Below are 23665 nucleotides of genomic sequence, written 5' to 3'. Positions count from 1 at the left end.
AGCACATGCCTTATGCATGTACACGAAGTTTAATAAACCTGCAGGATTTAAAGCAGTACCCCTGAGGAGGATACACTTACACTCTATACACTTCACTTGTACTGAATTTGAATGAGATATTTACAGTTTTTGCTCACGACACTTGGTAGAACTTGTATTAATATTACATGTGCAGGTATGCTATGGTGTATACATGATGTTTTGACTGCTAATTGTACGGCGCTTTGTGACACAATCCTACTGTTTGTGTTTCTCTAGGCGTTATTTTGAAAGGATTAGCACCACTAAACTGTTTTTAGGTTGTGGAAAATCACTTATTTTACTTGATAAAAATCATATTTTAGAAATAAGTTACATTTTCTTTTTAAACCAACACTATCATCGCCAAGTAAATAGAAAAATAAAATCTATTATTTTATTTTAGTTAGCATTTTAGTTCATCCAAATGACAACACTTGTCATTTGAGTGACATATATTTGTGTCCTGTATGTGCAGGTTTAGGGCTGGCAGCCTATATCAGGTTGTGAAAAAGTTGTTATCTATTTTTAAAACGGTAGAAGAAACAACAACTTTTGCAGCCGATGCTGAATATTTCTATAATGATATATGTACACTGTGGAAACGAAAACAACACAACCACAATAACAGTCAGACAGTTAGTAGACAGAATTGTCAACACAATTACATGCCCATAAGCTGCACTACAGACACATGAAGCATTAATAATCACTTTACAAACCCTGCATGTTATGGTATAAACGCTGATCTCATTACTTTACCTCCAGTACATTTATTAACCTTTCATCATTAAGTGTTTTGTATTAATCGTGCCACTCCTACTGCAGCCTATAGTCTAACAGTTTACCATGTGCATCTGTGATTTTACCATGCAAATCCAACAGCGTCGTCAGCTTACCTTTGTTGTTTTATTTCTTCTTCTTTCATCAATTATTCAAAGGACTTTTCTTTTAGGAATCGATGCCCTGAAATTGTATATCTGTTCAGTGTGCTGTTGTTAGCCCTGTGAAATCCAAAACAAGCTGGTTTGATCTATACTATATTTATAACACCTTATCAACTCTGAAAAACACTAAAACTCTTTGTAAAGGAGTTTTGTAATAACATATTCAACTTTGCACTCCTGGGCCTCTTCAGCTTGCTGTTATTTTATTCAATAAACAAACCATGCATAATTCTTTACGACATTTGCTCCCAATTAGCCCAGAACAGCGGCTATGACTACAGCATTAAGATTTAAAGAATACATTGCTGATTGATTCATTATGTAGCGATGCTTGAAAATCGTGTAGGTTTCATGCAAATACGCGGTGATTGCTTCACTCTGACCCAGTTTAAAGCGGTAATATCCTAAAGCACGGTAAATGTCAGGGCCAACGCTGCGCCGCTAACTTCAGCACCACGGACAGCGCTCCATTTTCTCTCAGCTGCTGCATTCAAATCACTATTTAGCTGGATGTTGTTGTTGAGTGTTTTCTGAGGTCACAAATGAGTAGCAGAAAGATAATCTCATTGTGTCATGGCCGTGCTGCATTATTTCATTTCTATATGCGGCTTTATTGTTTTCCTAAAGCCACAAACAGCCATATTCAGCTCCTGTGTGGACGTTTTCTCTCACATTTTAATGAAGACGCTGCCACTCACTTTGCTGTGGTTTTACTTAAAAAAAAGAAAATATGTACAGTTTATTTACTTTGACGTGTTCCAGGCTGTTGTCTGTTCACAAATGTAAGTGTCCAGTTTGTTTACACCAACTTTATTCTAAACTATACTGATCACTATAGACACAGACCGCTTCAAAATAAAACGTACACATCAAATTTAATAAAAAAAACCAATACAATTTCCTACTTTTAACACCTCTGTAGTTACCTTCCTGTAAAGTATGATGTGTATTATTGGTAGGTGCAATAGTCCAATGTCCGTGGTATCGTGAGTTTAGGTCAAAGTTCAAGATTTCAATGTCCGAGTTTTGATCCAGAGTTCAAAAAAAGATTCCAGGGGGGAAAAGTCAGCAGTAGGATGAGTCAGTTTGTTTGTCCTACCGCATATCCGGGTAGCTCGAGGCAAAAAAAAACCTGACAGTTGAGAAGTGAAGAGTTCGGAAATCACGTTTTTGTCCAAGACGCCGACCAGAGCACGCCACAGCTGCAGTGAGGAGCGGGGGAGGAGACGGGGAAGTGACCTCTGCGACCCCGCGACTTAAAGGCAGAGGGGATCGCAGCAACAGGACGTGGCATCCACAATGAAAGACTTAGGACTTAAGACTTAGGGCGCGGGTTACATTTCCTAATCCACGATGAAAAGTTAAGACCATGTGTCATAGTAATTAACAGTTAAAACAAAGTATAACATGATTTAATTGAAAAAAGTTAACAAAATGCTGCATAATATAACAGTTTTCTCCAAAAAACAAAAGAGAAATGATGATTTTTCGCCTTGTTTGGTCTGTAGTCATTAAGTTTGCCATAGTTTTGTGATTTATTAAAGCTCATTCACGTACTTCATCGTGGAAACTTGGATACGTTTCAACGACAAGTATGCATTCGCGTTTCGATGTTGCGTACTTCCACAGTTGACAGCAGCGAATCTCTCAGGAAAAGAAACTGCGGCGTGTGCGTTTGAGTCGGATGAAGCCGCCGCGGGAGTCCTACTTCCACTTCAGACGTACAGAACGTAGCGTCGCCGGAACAAAACGAGCTTTATGTAAACAAATACTGTCACGGCGTCAAGACCTTTTCAAACACACGGGTGAGGTACAGGTATACAACATGTTCACGTTTAAATAGACCGCCGACGTCACTGTTAGGAGACAGGGGAAAACCATGGCCGACGTGTTTGATTTTACAGTTGTAGCCAATCGACATCGCTTTTTCGTACGACTATATAAGATGATGAACTGTGTATCCTGCTGTCGATATAAACCAGTGCAAAAAATGCGACGTCGCCGTATCTCGTTATGTATTTTTCTTTTCTTTTCTGGTTTAATGAGCTTACCGCAGGCGACGCTAAACATTTCTATAATGATACATATACACGCCGCGCAAACCCTAAACAGCGAAACCACAATAATAGTCAGACAGTTAGACAGAAGTAAACTCAAGCAGATCGCAGAATGTCTGTTTGGGAAAAGACAGCGCCGGGCAGGGAAACAGAGTGGAGCTGATTTGGACTGAGGCTGTCGGCGATGTGCGGTCGGGACAGGGATTAACGTGTGACAAGTGACAACAGAACAGAACACTTGCTGTAAATAAAGCTCGGGACATTTTGATACATTTGCCGGACAGTGCGGATGCCTAATTTGTGCGCCCTGTAACATCTAGATACAAACTTTGAAGAAGGATACAGCTCGGTGTTGGGTAGAGTTTGTTGTCCTTGGTGGTTACGTGTTGGTAGTTTAATCTAAAACGTAGAGAGATAACAAACGCGTGACGATTAACAGATCAATAAATCATTTTTAACGTGCGTTCACCTGCCCAGGAGCTGCACATGAAAAGTAGTAAAAGCTAAATCTGGTCTAAATCAGATTTTCTTTTGTAAGATTAATGAATTTGTACATGGTCCCTGACAAATAAAGAATAAATAAAGAAAGACTAGCATACATTCTATATTCAAACAGTAGATATCTTTTTAAATATATGAAAAGGGAACATAATAAACAGGTTGCAGGTGCAGAAAGGAATGAACAATGGGTTGAACTTAAGCAAAACTATACATAAAATCTCTCAACGTTACAGGAGTGAAGCCGTTTTTCTTCAGTTCTGGTCAGATTACTGCTGGACACTGCCTTATATCTCTCTGAACGGAGGAGCTAACCACACTAAAACTTAAAACACCTACTTTTTACAGTTTATGTTTGTAAGCTAGGTCTATTGTGCTACCCTAAGTGTGCACTGCGCCTGAGTCCTACTTAGCATAGTCATTCAAACCCCTAATGAGTGATTTCACACCTGTTAGCGTCCTGGCTAGCCTTATTGTTTTCTTCGTTTTGCTTTGGGTTTGAGGATGGAGTTATAGATAGAAGATCGACGACGCCCCTGGGATTGAACTGCTTATATAGAGGATTTGATGAGCGATATCAAAATCTGTAACCTTTTACTTTAGTATTGAGTCTAGTTTAAAGTTTTACACCCTTGAAAAAGAGAGTTCAGTCTTAATGGTTAGTTTTCGCCTGCATTTAGCATCATGGCAAACACTGACCATACAGGATTTAGGTTAAATATGAGAATACTTATCAATTTTAATGACATTATTCTGATTATCCATTTGATCTCGACATATAGCGCATATTAACATCCGCAACAGTTACAACAGCGTAAATATGCCAGATTATAGCGAAGGTGTTAATTTCCATCTGTTAATCATAGACGGGCAGCACAGGAAACAATTACAAGACATTACATAAAGATATAGCTCAGGACAGTGGAAGTCCGGTTAAAAGTGCGACTGGGCGACTATTAAAACCTCAAGAATATATAAAACTATATAACGGCAGGGTCTGACTTCTTTTTATGGTCTACCAGCTATTTATATTCCGGGCTATGACCTGCAGAAGGCTGGCATACATAATCTATGACATTGTCCTCCACACAGAAGCTCCTTAGCAGCTTCCTGGGAATAGCTTTAGTCTCCCTTGTGCAGCAGTGGTTCCTCAGTCGCAGACAAGGGCAGTAGTGTTCTCCGGTCCGTCTATAGCCGCTCCCGTGGTCCATCCTTCTCCTGTCACTCGTGTCTCTTATATTTCCATCTAAGAGTCAAGATTTAATATCCTCAGTGTTAATGTTGACTGTGTTTATTTCATATTTATAGAACAAGCAGCCATTTTTTGTTGTAAGTGCACTACGGGGACGACAAAGTGCACCTTAAATCCTTTACATAGTCATTTTTCACATGTTTTTTTTTTCTTTTTTTTCCGTGTTTGATTGTCGTAACCTGTCTCACCTTGATTTATGTCTTTTTCTTTACCCCCTTTGTCCGCGCACCACCCAGTCCTTGTCTTCTGTCTTTGTTCTTGTTCACACCGTGCTGCACTCACTCTCTTTTGTCCCGTGTCATCCATCACCCCTCCCTTTTCCAATCCATCTCATCATCTGTTCTTTTCTTTCTAAAGCCTTTCTATTTCACCTAATTGCTTCTCCTTCTCCTTCTTTGCAGCTCTTTTTTTTGTCGACTCAAACCTGGACCGGTATCTCGTACGTCATAACTTCTCGACTACCAATGCGAGATTTCACTTCGGCTGCTTAGGAACAACAGTCTATGTTTGTTTTTCTTTGACAGAGATTATGTTTTATGTTTTACACTGACACGCTTGGTCTATAATGGCTTTTATGGTCAGACATCTTGATCAAAATGTTAAAACAAAGTACGGACCCTTTAAAAGTTTGTAAAAGTAAGTATTTTATTGGGTCATTACGTTCAAAACCAAACAATATTCAACTTGTATAATCTCTATCATGACTGAAAGGATTTAGGCTGAAGTAAAATTGACCTATGATGCCTAAAAGTAACGTTTTATACTTCTTTTTCAATGCTTCTTTGTGTAGGAGCTTTTTAATTTATCATCAAGGTTGTTCCACTAACCCCTCGAACAGAAACACAATGATGCTTTTTACAGGTTCTAGTCTTTTTTTTGGGTCTTTTTTTGAATATACCTGTTCGTCTAAGATGATATTGACTCTCTTTCTGTTAGAATAACATCTGTAAACGAGGGGAGATTATGATTATATGCCTTATATATCATTACGGTTCAACAAGATCAGACAATTTTGCTAGTTTAACTTAACAAAAACAGGATTTGTTGGTGCGAGATAGTCTGCTTGGTGAACTATTCTTCTTATTTTTATTTTTTTTTATTATTAATGATTTATTCGGTCATTACATTCAAATCAAACATTATTCAACTTGTATAAGGTTGTACATAACATTTATATCATGACCGAAAGGATTTAGGCTGAAGTAAAGTAAAAAAAAATACTTAAAATTTCTAACCCATTTTAATAATAACACACAAGAATTCAAAGAAAAGCAGCATCAGTTTTACAACAAATAAGTCAATATGTAAACAAAAGAAAAACTACAAACCACAATTCACATAAATCATTTCTGAGTCCTGTAATTTTCAAAAAGTAATGTTTTATACTGTACTTCTTTTTCAATGTTTCAATTGTGTAGAAGCTTTTTTTAATTTATCTTCAAGGTTGTTCCACACACAAACCCCTCGAACAGAAACACAATGATGTTTTTAACTGGTTCTAGTCTTACTTTTTTTGAATATACCTGTTCATCTAAGATGATATTGACTCTGTTTCTGTTCGAATAACATCTGTAAACAAAGGGAGGAGCTTATAATTATGATGATGCCTTATACTGTACATCATTACGGCTCTGCTCAAATCAACAAGATCACACAATTTTACAAGTTTTAACTTAACAAACTTAGGATTTGTTGGTGCGAGATGGTCTGCTTGGTGAACTATTCTTCTTAACGACCTTCTTTTGGAGTAGAAAAATAGATTTTATGTTAGATTTATAGGTATTACCCCCAATTTCTACACAAATAATTCAAATATTGTAGCGATTTTGGGTAACTTTGCTGAAGAACACAAATGTGCACTTTCTATTCTAAAAGTGAATTGAATGTCTATTATTATTTTTTTGTTTATTTTTACTCATAATTTGAACATCTACACACATTTGCATTCATCCTAGTTCATCCTTTTGATACTCAACTGTGGGCGTTTATTCTTTATTTCACCAAACTTCGAGGACAGGCAGTTTGAAAATCACTAACGGCCCCACGAAAAAGATAAAAACTTCAAAACTTTCTCCTAATTTGAGCTCATCTTGGCCACCGCATGTCCGCCACGCACGCTACACGAAAACCCCTTTGCATTTCACAGCTCACGTTGTGCTTTATACCCACGGAGGGACCTCATTTATTCAGTGTCTGCCGGATTTTGCCTGTCCCTAGGCTCGCGTCCCCGTGACTGCGGTGACCTGTACGCCAGCGGTCAGAGAGAGGACGGCATCTACTCCGTGTTCCCCATGCACCACCCCACCGGCTTCCAGGTTTACTGCGACATGACCACGGACGGAGGGGGCTGGACGGTGAGTCAGAACACGTACACGCAAGAATACGCATATACACAAGGACATATATGGAACGTTGGGTTTTTCATGGATAAAAAAACACACTGGACATGGAATTACTCACCGTTCTGTTCAATGGGTGCTTTTCTTGAGTGTACTTGACCACTGTAGGTACATATATAGTTATATTTGACCGTAGAAGTACAAACACATAAAGCGCTGTCCTTTTACATCTCATTTTCCCATCACGTATAGAGTTTAAATGCTCAAATGTGGACTCAAACTAAGGATATTTTTAGTTCAAGGCTTGAATTGACAGCGGCTTCCGTAAACCTCTCAATTTCCAAAACATCGCGAGGGAAAAAGCGGCACTTATTTACCCATAAACCTCTTTGAATCGCACATTATTTCTGTATTATTACAAGCCATAACAATCGTATATGTCTGTTTTTATCGAACGAATGACGTTAATAATTGACATTCGTAGAAACAGACGTACAGCGCTAATTACACGCCGCCGTAATTGCTGAAAGAAACTGTAGATCAATTGCGCCATTAGTGAATATGAACACACCATTTAGTTTCACATACAGCGCTGCACAGTTCTCTCCTGGGTATGCTAACTGTATCAAACAACAAGTACTTTCATATCGCCGCACGTTTAGCAAAGGATTCATAGCATTTACTCACTGATCGCAAACTCCTGAATCTGTAAAACGTGCGTCTTTTGAGTCTTGTCCTGCTAATAAATACAAATAAAAGGCACTCACGTATAGTTAGCGCAGTTAGCAGTTATCAGGATCCCCTAGAACTTGTATAAAAATGGTAAAAAGCACATCAAGGACATCTTTAGCTCAAGTGAAATTGTTCCGCGCTTGTGTTTCTTTTATGATCCTGTACGAAGGCGCCGTTTCCCTGAACAAGTGCAAGGCTGAAAAGAATCAAAAACCTCAATTTAAAAGAAGCAAACGAAACAAATAGCAGGTTTTCAGTCAGATTTGTCACACGGCTGAACAGTGCTGATATTGGGATAATGCCTTTCTGCGTAAATTGATCAAATTGTGACTTTGATGCTTCTGTATAAATACATTTGTCATTTATCAAACTGTTTCTAGTACAGATGGTGCACAGCTGACCCGCTTATTTGCTTTTTGTAAGTGTTGTATTAATGTCTTTGTAAAATAATTTCATTTAAAAAGATATTGAGGCAGGATTTCAAAGCGGTTTTGTGTGCGTGTTTTTCCCTTGATCAAACATCTGTCACTTGTCTGGCCTCTCTAAAGTAAACAGTGTTGTTTAAGTACAGCCGGCAGACTGAAGCAGGGCGTCTGTGGGGAATGAGAGACAGCGAGGTGAACAAACACTGACACGCCGCTGTTTGAAGTTATATTTGGAAATGTGCTTGAGTATTTTACTGTGTGCACACGTCTCACTTGTTACAACCGTTTAAGTGTCTTTGTTGTGCAGCTATAGTCGTCGTCCTGAGGGAAAGCAAAGCAGCTCTTAATACAGAGCTGAGGGCCTTGTATTGTAACACATGAAAGAGCAAAACATTTATACAGGCGTCTGTCAAACCAGTCATTTTACAGGTTATGACATGTTTTAGAGAGACATCACACAGCTGATTCAGAGATTGTTTGCTCCTAAACGAAAGCAGGCTGCAGAAGCATTTCAGACAAATTGTCCCATTTCCTTTTGGTCGATGGTGAATGTGTTTTGCTGTAGATTTGGCTGAGGGGGTGAGTCTGTCTTGTTGACAACTTTTTGACAGATATTTTTAAATGCGGACGTTCCCAGATATTCTTTCTTTTTTCAAAGTGTAAAAATCTTCGCGAGGTGTGAAAATGTTCTGATATTTTCGGAAAGAATTATCCTCAAACTTGTGAAAAGCCACAACAGACTTTTGGACACATCTAGAAAGCAACAAAAGCAGAAGGTTTTATGCTTTGGTGTATTGAGTATACAGTATACAATATACAATATACAATATACAGTATCTTTATTCATATTTAGATGATTTTGTGATTTTAAGACAATCTCATACAGTATTTGACAAATTTTAAAAAAGTATTTTAGCCAGTAATTAACCTATAGAAACCAACGTATCAATGTACAAGTATGTGTCTATGTTGGATTATTAAAGCTCTACTGTCTCTAGTAGTTGTACTAGTACTGCATCTGTGAGGAAAAGCAACAGGTGACCCAGGCAGGGTCAAGTCCTCCCATATCACAAAATGCAAGAGTGCCTGAGTGACAAAGTGCTAAGAGCTGCATGATGGTCCTACGCTTGGGAGCTGAGTGATAGTGTGTCTTCACTTTAATCTTACTCTAGTGTGGGCCTCGTGCAGCATGAAAAGAAAACATGTCAGTGGTGTGTGTGGTCAGGGCAATCAAGACAAGCAGTGCTCATCCAATAAAATCTAAAATCATCACCTGTCAAAAGTATGATTAAATAGGTTCAAATTATATCCAAATAATGCTGTTTTTGCTTCACTTCTGCCAGTCTGAAGCATGTTTAAAGTCACCGGGTCCTTTAGTACATCCTTCTGGACACAGAGCGGACTACAACAGTTCTGTACGTCTCATTATACTGTGACATGGACGCCGCACTCTCAGCATGTGCTTCTACAACCAGAGATTCCAGCCAGTTGTTTTAGAGGCTCGCACGTGTGTACTGAGGACCACAGCCGGCTCAAACATCTCTGACATCTGAGGACTGTTCTGGTGAGCACATGTGCAGCAGGAGACGACAACAGAGCCAACTTCAACACAGTGACTAGAATAACTCACTTTCAGCTTCACACTTCTAATGAATGATTAGATGTTAGTAATACAGGCAGCCATTTAATTGAACCGAGAGCTAGTTTCAGTACGAGCTTGTGTCAAATGGAGGGTCCAGACGTTGCAGTGGAGTGACAGCGGCTGGAGAGGAGCTCGTCTGTTTATGAAGAGGCAGCTTTAGTGGAATAACGGGCTGTTCTGGACGTTTCTGCAGGAAAGTCGTGGTTTGGATTTGCGTCTGTGAGAGGTGAGTGTGAGCACATAGTTCTAACGCGGGGCTGTGTTTAAGAGGACGTTTGTGGCACATGACGACTTATTATAGCCTGTAGGCACCTGTCGGACCAGTGCACTGTTGCTGTTAGTATCTCTGCATGAAAGTACGTTATGTGTAGTACTTAACATATGCGCAGAGCTGACATTTGGTTTGTAGACGCATAATAATAAATATATACATAACAACAATGCTGAAGAAGAGAGCAATAGTACCATATATGTAAAAATATACAAATATGTTGTGTAGTTTGTGTAAAAAGTGGTGTTATTTATTGTTAGCGACTAAATATCGTAAGTCTGCGTGTTTACCCACAGTTCCCTCTCTACACACTGCTGCAACATGATTTCACATTATGCTGGATCATAAAATTGCAAAATAATTTAAAAATACCGGCAGAATTTCCACATGTTTTAAATCCTTCGTTAATTCCTAAAGACTGGTGCCCCGACTAAACATAAAATGACTGAAATATGTTTCCCCATGTCTAGATCTAAGTGGTTATAATGACTCTGTTTTGTGCGTCTATGTGTGTATATGATGTGTAATCCCCTCCGCACTTCACCTATGGATATGCTCTCAAACCCCGCTCATAGATTGATGCGATAGTGATCCTTCCCGGGGTGTTGATCCGATCGTGAACACCCCTGAGCCTCATTATGAGATCAGCCACGCTCTATCCAACAAGGGCAGGTAGAAAGACAGGAAGCTAGTCAGAGAGCTGAGTAGCTTACTGTCTGTCTTAAATAAAGAATAAGCCATATGCCACCCTCTCATTAGCATACCGTGACACTGTGTTGCTCCTCACTGCAGATGCACCGGGAGACGAGGAGCCGCTCGGGGGAGAAGGAGACGAGACTCACTGCAGGGAAAAAGTGTTACCGTGGGAGGGTCTCGATTCAGAGCTCTGGCCTCTTGATAAAACCCCGGCTGCAGACAGGAGATTTCATAAGTGCTGTAGTTGTCTTTTGTAACGCGCTGGCAACAGAAAACGCCCTCTCATTTAGTTGTCAATCAGCCACGACAGCAATGACCTTTAAAAGACTGTTCGGAGTTTTGCGCGGAACAAAACAGCGTACGTGTTGAAAATACACAGGTGACCTCGTTTTCAGACCTCATGTAGTATCTGCCAAATAGTAACGGATCGATACCGGTATTTTTTGATATCTGTGCGTATATTTCACGTCGTATTACTTGGAATTGGACCAAAAACAAAAAAAAACTAGACGTGTAAAAGTCCACCGTTTGAGCGCAGGCGTTGTCAGTGCGTTTTTTCGTCTAAATGATGTTACGTTATCTTGATAAAGACTTTACCACTGCAGTTTTAACCTAACAATGTGGGCTGCATAGGAAATATTGACAACATAAATTGAGCTTGGCAGAAAACGTCTTATTCGCCAGAGGTGCTGCGATGAGTTTGAGAACCAAGAAGGAAGCCAATCTCCTGGGAGTGAATGACTAATAGTAAAACTGCCCATGTCTATTTTCAAAGACTTGGCCCAGATAATGAAAATAATACTCTCCAGTAAACAATGGCTCCCAAGTAAGCCACCAGGAAATGTCTTCAGAATGAGAAAGTCTATTCATATTTCAGGGTTATTTTGCTGTTATTTGGAGGGAAAGTATTCCTCCGTCTCATCTCCATTCATGCATTTAACTAAGCCCCATTTTAGGGAGGACTTTTTGGTGGAATTTAGTGTAAAAACCCAATTGCATTAGTTCGTTTTGAGCCTTTGCGTTGGCGGTAATATACAGTATATCTAGAGTCCTATCTCCTATCTGCGTTTGTGTGTATTTGCTTCGGAATACTGTGAAGATATGCCCCGAAATGTCCTATACTTTAAGTTATCCTGGTAAGCTTTCCTCGAACACCTTGTCCTTGGTTTTTCACTTTACAAAAACGGCAAAACATAGCTGCAAATGAGTTGGGAAACGTTCTGTAATAGTGAACGGACTTTTGGCTCTTTAATGGGATACGAATCTTTTGGATTTTCTGTTCATTTCAAAGAGACGTTCACAAGACTGGCGCTTTTTGTGTTTATTTATATGACAGAAGCCGATGTGAGAACGCGTTTTAACAACACGCTAATCACAGACAGAAATGGCCAAGGCCCAGATTTGTTTAAAATGGTTCAAACTGAGAGTGTTTATCCTGTGAAATTATGATTATTATTATTTTTATTATGTATTATTTTATTTTTCAATAAACTTTGCGCTACAAAAAAAAGGAATACTAATAAAGAAATAATATAATAATAATAATAAATAAAATAATAATGATGATAATAATAAATAAATAATAATAATACATTAAACTAACTGCTGTTATGATGCCAAATATATGTATTTTGTGTCGCCGTGTTCTTTTAAATCATAATAATATAAATATATAATAATATAATACAATAAAATAAATAATAATAATAATAATAATAATAATAATAATAATAATAATAATAATAATAAATTTAACTAACTGCTGTTATGATGCCAAATATATATTTTTGTGCACAAAACTTTCACTTGTGTCGCTTGCTCTGCTTCTGTTGTTGATTCTTGAATTGTGTCAGAGTTAGTCAGTGTAAAAATTAGAAAGAAAAAGATTGGGTTCTTTTAAAATATTTCCAATTGTTCACGTTAAGGAACCGTACAAAAGAATCAACTTGTTCACGAATGTCACATATTCTAAAAGCAGTTTGAGCTCTGGTATGTTCATAGTCACAACATAAACAAAAACGTTATTGACAATTTTGTATTTGTAATGTTTAATGGCTAAAGAGAACTGACCTCCACCAAGTTACAGTAAATAAACTCTATTACCGTGCCCTGGTGGAAAAAGCTAACGATACTCAAATAATTAGGCGAAAAATGTGTTACGATAGTATTACATAAATGAGATCATAACATGAAGTTGTTTTAGCTGGTACTTTTACAGCAGATTATCTTTGATTCCAGTGCTGTAGCCAAGTAAACACGCAATAATACTGTTATTCTAACCAGTTCACCACTGCCCCCAACCACCAACCACACACGTCTACCATATGGGCCACCAACTGTAGCACATATGCTCCACATCACATCCGCACGCACACACTATGTTCATGTGTCGAGACCATGCATGACACTCGCTGAAATATGTACTCACTCCAGCCCCTCCACTCGTCGTCCAAGTCCTCTGGGTCTGTGCTCTACCTGCTCCAGCGAAGAGACACACTTCAAATGGCATTTAAATAAAGGCCCAGGACTCAAACGTAATGTTGTATTTTATTACTATTTTATTTGTTAAAAGGACTGAACTAAAAATGACCACTCTATCAATAATGAATGAGCTGAGATACAGAGAGTACTGTGTGAGTCCGCTGCATTATCAAATAGAGCTTTTATCAGGAAGCCGTGATCGCTCTCAGATATCCAATTCAGAACTGAAATGTAAAAGTTTCAAGTGAATGTAGGATTGTGTGCATGTTGTATCCGTCCCCGGGAAGGTTAGAGTGCCTTCTAAGCATATCAGAGTGTACTTTATAGGCTTTTCTCTACAGCTGTCAAGCTCATGGGCCTCTTAATATTTCATTTCTGTTAGTTTATTGGTTTGGAAAAAAACAGAAATAAATGCTCGTGCGGTCGCGTCTTATCTGCTCCAAACTTTTAGCTAAAGATAACTTTTTAAAATATATAGGATGTGCGTTTCTTTCTAATGTCCTTTTGGTGTTTGAGTGAGAGTTTAATCAAAAGTTTATTGTTTTTGCTTTCACCTTTTGAGGTACAGCGAAGGTATAAATTTGGTGCTTTATTAAGCGTGAGGTGACAGCGTGCGGTGCCGCTGAGGGAGATAGTGTCCTCGTCGCACTATGACCGCGTGTGCCAGACGTGCCCTTTAGGACGTTAGTGGCAGGAGCAGTGTGCAAATACAACAAGCGACTCGTACGCCACATTTTCAGTTTCAGTTTGATGCACGGTAATCAGACTTTGAACATTAAACTAAGCATGATCTTGATCTTAGCTTGATCTGTGCTTTCTTTTCAGGAAGGAAAACGGGATAATACAGTGGTCCCTCGTTTGTCGCGGGGGTTACGTTGCTAAAATAACCCGCAATAGGTGAAATCTGTAATTATTCTATATGTTCTGCAGCTGTAAAACCCCTCACCACACACTTTATACACTTTTCTCACACAGGCATGAACATTTTCTTACATTTGTCTTGTTTAAACTCTCTCAAAGTTCAAACCTTCATAGGCGTCTTTGTCGGTGCAGAACGTTTCATCGACATTGTGGGTTTTGTCGGGGGGAAAACTCGCAAACGTACAGCACTTCAGAGTCACACTGCGATCCAACGTTTATGTAAATCTGGCTGTACAGGAGGAACGGCACAGAGGAGACTGATGGACAACGGTCTACAGTCCCTTAGCCAATCAAAACGCAGAACACAATGCATGTTTATACATTGAAAATTCAAAATTGCACTGAAAAAAATCGGCAAAACAGTGAGACCGCGAAAGGTGAACCGCGATATAGCGAAGGTAGACTTTTCTTTTCACAAAAATCATTCACTTTTATTAAATATTTGATGGAGAAAGTATACAATAATCATATCGTTTTGGCAAAGTAAACAAAATTCAAATCTATCTTTGTCTATTTGGTGTCTTTTCTCAGAACTCCTCAGTTTAGCAGGATTGGATTTACAAAACAAACTGAGCGTTTTCATTCAGCGAACATATTTAGTTTGTGATTCGCTTATATTTGCACAGAACACGTTTATGAAATGCAAGACTACTTCATAATATCCATTTGCATCATACGTGACCTGTGCATACGGAGCGCGTCAAACCTTTAGTAATCTCACACATACGAGCAGGAAACGTGACAGAATTACACAGCGTTAGGTATCCGCGCTTTTCGGTATCAGTTCACATTTGCCGCTCCACGTTATGAGCACATCTGTCTTACTGATAGGATTATAAAACATTTGCCAACAGATGTTTGTGCTCCTCTTTGAAGCTAACACTTGTGCGCACTGCATTGGATTTATGGGAGCTTTCATCAGACAGTGTTGCATTTGTCACCATATCATCAATATTCCTAACTATGTAATCAAATTGCTAGCGATCCCGGGCTGCTGTGTTTTGATCTGTCATATATAGGAAGCAGGTGTGTGGTGGAGCGAGCGGCGGCGGCGGCGGCGGCTTTGTTTTATTACCGGTGGCTCTGAAAGTTTCACGCGCAAAATGACTTTCACGCTGGAATCTCTAAGGGACTTTACCGTAATGAGGCTAGATCGTGGGTTATCAGGTCCAGGGTTGACACAAACTATGCGTTACTTTAAACCGTGGGATAAACCGACGTCAACGAATATCAACATCGAGAATAAACGGACGTACGCAGCACCGACTGACTTCACAATAAATAAGTGAAGACAGAGTTATACCAGGTTTGAATTAGCGCAAAATAAACAAGCTAAGGCAGGGGTGTCCAAACTCTTCTCATTAAGGGCCACGCATAAAAACACAGACGAAGCTGAGGGTCGATTGAGGGCCATAGACTGGTCGCGAATACGGTGAATACTTTAAATTTGTGTTATTACTACAAGTTAGACTGAACCACTCGACCTTTATACACACTTACATCCTCAATGGGACACGTTAAATATTTGATATAGCCTTGTTACAGTAGATTTTCAGAAATGTACAGTAAAAAGTTCTGTTTAAAGTAATATGGGTCAATTCACCTGGAAGCTTGAGGACCAAGAAAAATTTATCTGAGGGCCGCATTTAGCCCCCGGGCCAGAGTTTGGGCACGTCTGAGCTAAGGTATGACGAAGATGAAACCATATTACCAGAGTTTTCCCATTTGTTAAATTGCGTAAGTAGGAATGGAACTTAAACTGGTAGCGTTTTTTTATTTATTTATTTATATATATATATATATATGAAAAACAGACAGTACAGTACAAAACAGAACAGGACTTGACCAGAGATAGAAACGTGCAAAAGAGACAAAGAAACAGACAAGAACATGATAAAAACGGTACAAAGATAGGACAAGAAACAGAAATAAAACAACGATCGGAGCTTGTGGTGGGTTGAGGGGGCGGGTTGTTGAGGGGGCGGGTTGTTGAGGGGGCGGGTTGTTGAGGGGGTGGTGCTGGGGGCTTACAATGAGCAAATGTTTTATTATTGAACAGGTAAAATGAATGAATGAGTACAGTTATGAAGTTAAAGCTAGTCTTTTATTTTCCTTTCTTCCCTTTTTTCCTTCCTTTCCTTTCGTCATTTTTTCCTCTTTTCCCTTCTTCCTTTTTCTTTCAATGAATAACTGGACAACCTTCCCCACATCGTTCTGCCCTATACTCCAGCTAATACTGTTTGTGTGCGGTAATACTATTTATAATTGTGAAGGAAGAGATTGCAGACCAGGTAGAGAATTGAAAGAAGTTTATCTGATCAGATGAATGAAGTTGTGTTGCGTTTCAGGGGAGTTTTCCAGTAGTTAAAGCTCCAGAAAGGTACTATCTATAGAAGGCAGGTCTTATAAGGACTTAACTCATTTTACATACTGTCCGTACAAGGTCACAGATGGATGTATAGTTAGCTGCTCACAGAGAGGTAAAATACGTCACTAACCGATGCTCACAGTCACTAAAAAGATGTATTACAAAACCTCTTGTCAACCTGAAAATACCAGTGTCATGTGACTGAAGCAGCTGGTTCTAGTGAAGACATCTTAAAATAAGTATGTCGCATTCTTACAGAGGAACACATTCACCTCAACGCTTCAGACACAAAGTATTCAGCACAAGGTTTAAGAAATGAAATGAGTAAAAATCATGCTTTCACTATTTGTGCGCATAATCGTTAGCTTCTTAACACGTGACCATCACACGAGCCACTAATTATAACCACGTTTTGGATTTTAATTTAAAAATTGACAAAAAGACTGATACAAGAACTGACAAGAATCACATATAGAACGTTTGCGCGGATTTAAAACACAGGATTAGCACACATTTTATGCAGAATAAAACATATTTTGGAGGAAATTATGCAGCTTTTTTTGCACATAGTATGCAGATTTACTAATTGTTTACATTCAAACTGCCATTTCGATTCGATTGTGATTAATCTCGCTGGCCTAATTTGAACACACACACCAAAAAAAAAAAAAAAAAAACCCTCCACCAGACACCAGCGCCACCTTTTCCCAAAGTTCAACAACCTCTCGTCGTGCGTCCTCGCCTATTTGTCTCCGCAGCGTTACATATCTGATTATTTCTGACTGCGTACTGATGCATTAATTCCTCTCTGAAGATGTTCCTAATTATGTTCAGTTAGAGCGGTATAGAGCAGTTGCACCCATGACATCTGCTGCCAGCATATAAACATAGTGTATTCACAGCGAGGACATGCCAACAGCTAACAAGTTATTGGCACATCTCCTGTTTTCCACACCGCCACATGCCAAATTGTAAATCTTCTCCAAATCAGCTTCAAAGTGCCTGTGACGCTACTCCTGCTACGCCTTTCCCCCTGTGTTCTGGTCTGGTCCGCCTGTGCGCTGCTCTGTTGACAGAAAGCCTGCTGAAGAGCTTAAGGCGGCATGTTAAGTAGCCTTCATCTACTGCTGAGATTACAGGCACTTTAATGCGATGGTGCCTTTTAGCATGTGTTGCGAGAGCTAGCCATTAGAGATCACACCGTTAAGCGACTTGGCTGTCATTGTGAAGCCGCCCCTGTAATTCCTGAAATTGGTTTATGTGTATTACTCTAGAAGTAACCTGGATTCACCTGCAGGTAGTTGAGAATAGACGCTGGAAGTACAAAAGGAGGTGACAAGGCCAGAGCTGCTTTGATTGTCGAGGGGAAAACACAACAAGTCTTTATCTGTCAATAGTAAATCCATAGAGCGGCTGCTAACACAAGCGAAAGTTGCCCTGTATCCCTCAAAGGATTTTATCTGCACTGCATCTCACTGTTGCAAAAAAGAAAAAAAAAAGTGTGGACTCTGGCTATATTGTGCTCAACAATGCACAGTGTAAATGTTTTTGCCTCTGAAAAACATTTTTGAAGGCATTTTGACAACACTGCATTGTGACCAGAAATGAAAAGCGTGTGTTGCGTTTTGAACAAATAAATACAGCATTTTTTCTCTTTTCTAATACAGCTACTTGGTGATGTTGTGATTATTTGTGTAAATCATAAATGTGGCGTTCTAAGCAAAAACAAGAAACAGTCAGGTTGCTCGAAAAAGTTCTCCCAAATGTACAACACACTCGGTATCATTAAGTATTTGTCATTACTGATCTGGTCTTTTAACTAGTACTTTTTGTTGATATAGTCCAGGGTTGTCCAAACTACGGCCCAGGGGCTAAATGCGGCCCGCAGACCGATTTTTGTCGGCCCTCACGCGTCCTACTAAACTGGCCCGATTCATCAGGAAGTATTTTTTTTACTACAAATTGAAGCGATTCTACTTCTATAACCTGAATACCATCACATTGCATTGAGACACAGACCTAAAAATCATCTTCCAAGTCTTTTTAAAGGTAAAATGTCTCAAATGTCAAACCTGTGTCTGCTTCAAATGTTTCAGTATGTGGCCCTCGGTGAAAAAAAACTTTGGATACCCATGATCTAGTCCTTTACTAGTACTCTTATCAGTACTTTTAAATACAAAAATGTGCAAATAAAAACACTAATTCACAGTACTCATTCTTTTCCATACACTTAGGCACAGTATATTTCCTTTTTTCCATTTTTCTCTGTTATGATTCCAGTTTTTGACACCCATACCCTGTTGCCTTTCATTACAAACAAAATATGATCTCATTTTGAATTGTAATAAACAGTATTAAGACTAAACAGGAAGCTGAACTGCGTACGCTGATAATAATAGATAAACCTGTCCAATTAACCATATGTGTTAATACATTTAATGAGACATGGCTAACAAGCTAAACAACGTGAAAAAACAAAACAAACCCCCCCCAAAAAAACATGATTTGCATGATTTGTTGTACCTACAGCGCCATACCTCCAGCGCCAGTGTTCGCTACTTTCCACGAGTAAAACACATCCGCTCTTTTTTACACGAGTTTGTACGTGTCGCAATGTTAGCTCTGCCCCAAAAACCACACAACATACGTGTGAGAAGATCCACCTGCAGAAACATCGCCTGATTCATGAGTCTATATCCCGCGAAGCCTCAGGGTGCCAGATGAAGACAGTCGAATAGCAATAACAAATGGGTGGTGCTATAGAGACTCACAGGGCTCATATACTCGCCACAGCGCTCTATGAAAGTGAATCACGGCGTGTAGCGTAAGGGTTAACGCGCGCTTCTGTTCAAAAATATGTGGAAGGGACAGGACGTCACTTTGCAAATCGACAAAACGTAATGTAGCACGTGTAAACTCCTGCCACACGGGTAGAGACGCGTTGCCAGGTTGCGTTTTTAGCTTAATATTCAATTAAATTCATCTTAATTCCGAAGTCATGGTCCATTTTTAAAAACGAGAAGTGCAGTGACGAGACAAACAAAAAAAACAGCCATAGTAGTGTCTCCACATCTTGGAATTTTATGTTTGTGAGTGACATTACTTCATTTTCAGACTTATTCAGCGTGCGTTAAAGTTTTTGCCGAGCGTTCACTTGTGCATTGACAAACGATCACACTAGTCCAAGGATGTCAAACTCAATTTCACCGAAGGCCAGATCAGCAAAATACCCTCAAATTTGCATAGATGTAAAAAATATGTATGTCCGGATAAACTGTCATTTTAATTTACCTTGTCGCGGGCCACATAAAATGACGTGGCGGGCCGCATTTAGCCCCCGGGCCTTGCGTTTGACACATGTGCATGAGTCCGTCGTGGCCTCCTCCGTCGCACCCATAAAGCGTCTTTATAAGCCACCTGCAGCCTTTGGAAACTGGTGTACGATAAGATTTAAACAACGTCAGCCTTACGTCATCAGAGCATGAACCAAACTTGAATTTAAGAGTGTTAGCTTAAGCGTAGAACGTCCTGGATTAGCGATAAATAGTGCGTTTTTTGTTTTTTGTTATTATTCTGCTGTATTTCCGAGGCCTAATGCAAACACGTAAACACATGAAATGGCCGGTGACGTTTCTTTAGAGCTGAAAATAATAGAAACTTAAGTATGGTCTACGTTCATTTTTCCTGTTCTAAGACTAATTTAGGTTTCTGCTTCAAACCCCCGTGCACAAGTGTATTCATTAAGAATCAACAAACATCTATTTCCCCCCACAAAACAGCAAAGACTGTTTCACATTCTAGCAATTCCTCCTGATGCTCTCGGTCTGTAAATATTTCCTGCTTTGGTGGTAAATCTCCAACGGGATCCTGAGAGAAGTGGGTTGTTTAGGCTTTGTGGAGCATGTAGAACAGCTTGTATAAAGAATTAATTACCTAGGAGCTGTAAAAGTAAGAAACATTGCAATACAGAGAAAGTGTTGGTGAAGTGTGAGGGTGACGTGAAATTTAAGTCCAAATAAATCAAATTAATGTCTCCTGGTTTGTGGCACAGATGCTGCTGTTCTTTTTGTCGTATGAAGCGCGGTGAGGTGGCGGAGTTTGATCTGTGACAGGCGGCACGCAGCACACTGGACTAAATAATGTAGGTCTCCATGGTGATTGTGTCAATATACGATAAATATTTAATCCCCTGTACCACATAGGACTGCAAAATTATCTGACAAGTGTGTACAATAAAGAAGGGATGTATTTTTTTTAAGTAATGCTGTAAGTTGATCTTAGCTGCTGGCAGTGCATGATCTTTTTTTTGTAGAGCTGTACACAAATCAAGACTAATATTTTGACAATACAGAAGTGCTGCTGCTTCTTCCATGCAGTGCTATTGATACAACGGCAAAGGCTGACCACAAATACCTCATAAGAGTTTCCCCAGAGGTTTACTTCAGTTTGGTGACTTGAGCTGTTAAGGGAGAAGGTTGTTTTAATAAGGCCATAAAAAAAACAAAAACTGCTAGAATAAAAATGGAGATGCCCTCATGGTTTTGCCAGGGTGATTCCAGATATGAAAAGCCAAAAGGAAAGAAGAACAGGTTTATCAGTCAAAGAGCTCTTCTATGTTTGTGTCTGTACAGAAAAAAGTGGCCCATGAGCTGAGCTGCCAGTGCATTTAAACAGATCAGATGTGCTGATATTAGTCTATGGACTCCGGGCAGTAGGAGTAAATAAGCCCTTTACCAGTGCAACTGTCTGTGTCACCTGGCTTACAGTCCATGGTGAGCACCAGCACAAACACCGTCCGACAGACAGAGCTTCCACACATGTCCTAGAAAATCCTTTCTTGGGCTGCATGGCCACAGGGCAGACGCCACATCAAACTTGTGCTGTCAAGGTCAGGAGCTGTCAAGCTGCACTCTGCTGTTTGGGTGTATGGCCGGTCACGGTCCGCTGCCAGAGAAGGACACTTCTCTTATTGATTAAACAAAAGTCCAGGAATGACAAAATGTTAAGCCCAAGTGGATTTCTAATTTGATTGAAAATAACATTTGTGTGTAAATATAACAGAGAATTCAATATGTATCTCTCGTATCATCTGCTGCTTCCTTTTTCTCACCTTTTCCTCACTTTTGCCTTGTCTTTGTGTCACTTTTGCCTCACCTTTGTCTCCTGTGCCTCACTTTTAATAATAATAATAATGGCTTACACTTGTAATGAGCTTTTCAAAGCCTCTCAAAGCTCTACACTATAGCCATTATTCATTCATTTCCACACTTGGTGATGGTAAACTACTATTGTAGCCACAGCTGCCCTGGGGCATACTGACAGAAGCAAGGCTGCCAATCTGCGCCATCGGCCCCTCCGACCACCACCTATCATTCGAGCACACACCATTTTCATACTAGGCAATGTGGGTGAAGTGTCTTGCCTAAGGACACAATGACAGAACTTGGTCCGAGCGGGACTCGATCCTCCAATCGGGTTGGGGGACCAGCACTCTAACCACTGAGCCACTGTCGCCCCCTTTTCCAGACACTCATGCAGTACATACATTTGTCCTCCTGTCATTTCACAGGTTCTCCTTTTGCTTCTTACAAATCCTCACTTTCATAGGACGGGCGTCTCCCTCAGCGTCCACATGTCCAATGTAAATATTCCATAGTTCACTGTGCTTGAATCACTTGCAGCCTTTTCTGTTGAGCTGCTGCTGCCCTAGACTATAATGTTTGTTTTCCATTGTGGTGTTTTTATAGAATTAGCAGGACACAGCCTTAAATTCATTCAAACACTTGTGAACTCCATGTCGCTCTAAATATAGTGTTTAGCAGTTTTTCTCACAGTTGAGTCGCCTGCTGAATCCTGTGAGCAGCACATGTAACTGTGCTCCCCTGTGTGTGTACGTATGTGTGCGTCTGTGTGTGTACGTATGTGTGTGTGTGGAAGAAGCTCCTCAGAGTACTGGCAGATTAGCAGCAGCAGTTCACTTCAGATTAGGGTTAGCTCTGCTCTGGCCTGGTGAGAGTGGAGAGCATTTCCCAGATTTAATTGTTGGCTGACCCCAGAGTTCACAGAGTGTGTGGGTGTATCTACTACGGGAACATACAGCACTAGACACATCATTTCCCTTGGTTAAGAAAGGGCTTTCCCACATCCAGACCTATTTTTTTTTTCATTTAACAGTAAACATTGTACCCTGGCTGTAGATACTTTCACTGACAATGACATATTGGCTTTAGCACTGCCAAAAATGTAAATTATGAAAAGGAAATGTTTTAGACTCAGATTGCACACACGGATAAAAACCAAACAGCTTTACAATATTTTACGAAGACGTGTGAGTGTGGCAACGTATCCTGATAAAAATAATACGAACTAAAATGATTTGTACGTTTGTTTTGAATGATATAAGAACATCTAAAGTGAGCGGCACGTCCCTCCGCTTGGTTTCGTAGAAGGAACCGGCTCAACCGTCCAGTAAAGTCCAGTAAAACGAGATTAAGTTCAACTCCAGAGTAAATACCGTAGTGTTTTTAGACAAGGCAGAGTGACAGATAGGACAGTCTGGCAGCATAAGGACTAAAGCTTTTGAAGGACTCGCGGAGCAACTGTTTCAAATCCCCGTTGTTTCATTTCGTACAAGGTGCTTTGACCCTGGCGTTAGACTGTGTACCGTATCAACAAGACGATACCCGCAGCTTTTACAGACCGTGGCCAATGAGAGCAGAGACAGAATTGACATTGAGAAAGTAGAATTCTTACATTTCTATCAAAAAAAAACTACACATCACTGCAAATATAATGTTCGTTTTAAAGAAAAAGACGGAGAAATGTGCGTAATCTTGACGATAACGCGATCATCGATTGTAATGAGGACGGTTACGGAGCTGAAAACGGCGAGTCTGGAGACATTTTGGGGCGGCTTCTCCTAAGAGCCGCTGTGACAGGTGCCATCTGGGCTCTGATGGTGCGTTCGGAGATTAAGAATGATGAACAAAACCCTCATTTCCACAGTGGAGAGGAGACT

At 39.8% G+C, this 23665-nt stretch overlaps 1 protein-coding gene across 1 annotated transcript in view; it reads left to right on the top strand.

Annotated features, from left to right (window-relative positions):
- The window catches only part of fibcd1b (fibrinogen C domain containing 1b), a 124655-nt gene that overhangs the window by 48338 nt on the left and 52652 nt on the right, over positions 1-23665 (top strand). Inside the window, exon 5 of the mRNA XM_033990252.2 lies at positions 6990-7126. Coding sequence (XP_033846143.1) covers positions 6990-7126 — 137 coding nt within the window. The remainder of the gene's footprint in view (positions 1-6989; positions 7127-23665) is intronic.

This window comes from Periophthalmus magnuspinnatus, chromosome 23 (genome assembly GCF_009829125.3).
Source record: "Periophthalmus magnuspinnatus isolate fPerMag1 chromosome 23, fPerMag1.2.pri, whole genome shotgun sequence".
In the NCBI taxonomy this organism is placed as follows: domain Eukaryota; kingdom Metazoa; phylum Chordata; class Actinopteri; order Gobiiformes; family Gobiidae; genus Periophthalmus; species Periophthalmus magnuspinnatus.
Note: the sequence above shows the minus strand (reverse complement) of the source record. Positions and strands in the feature narration are given on the sequence as shown.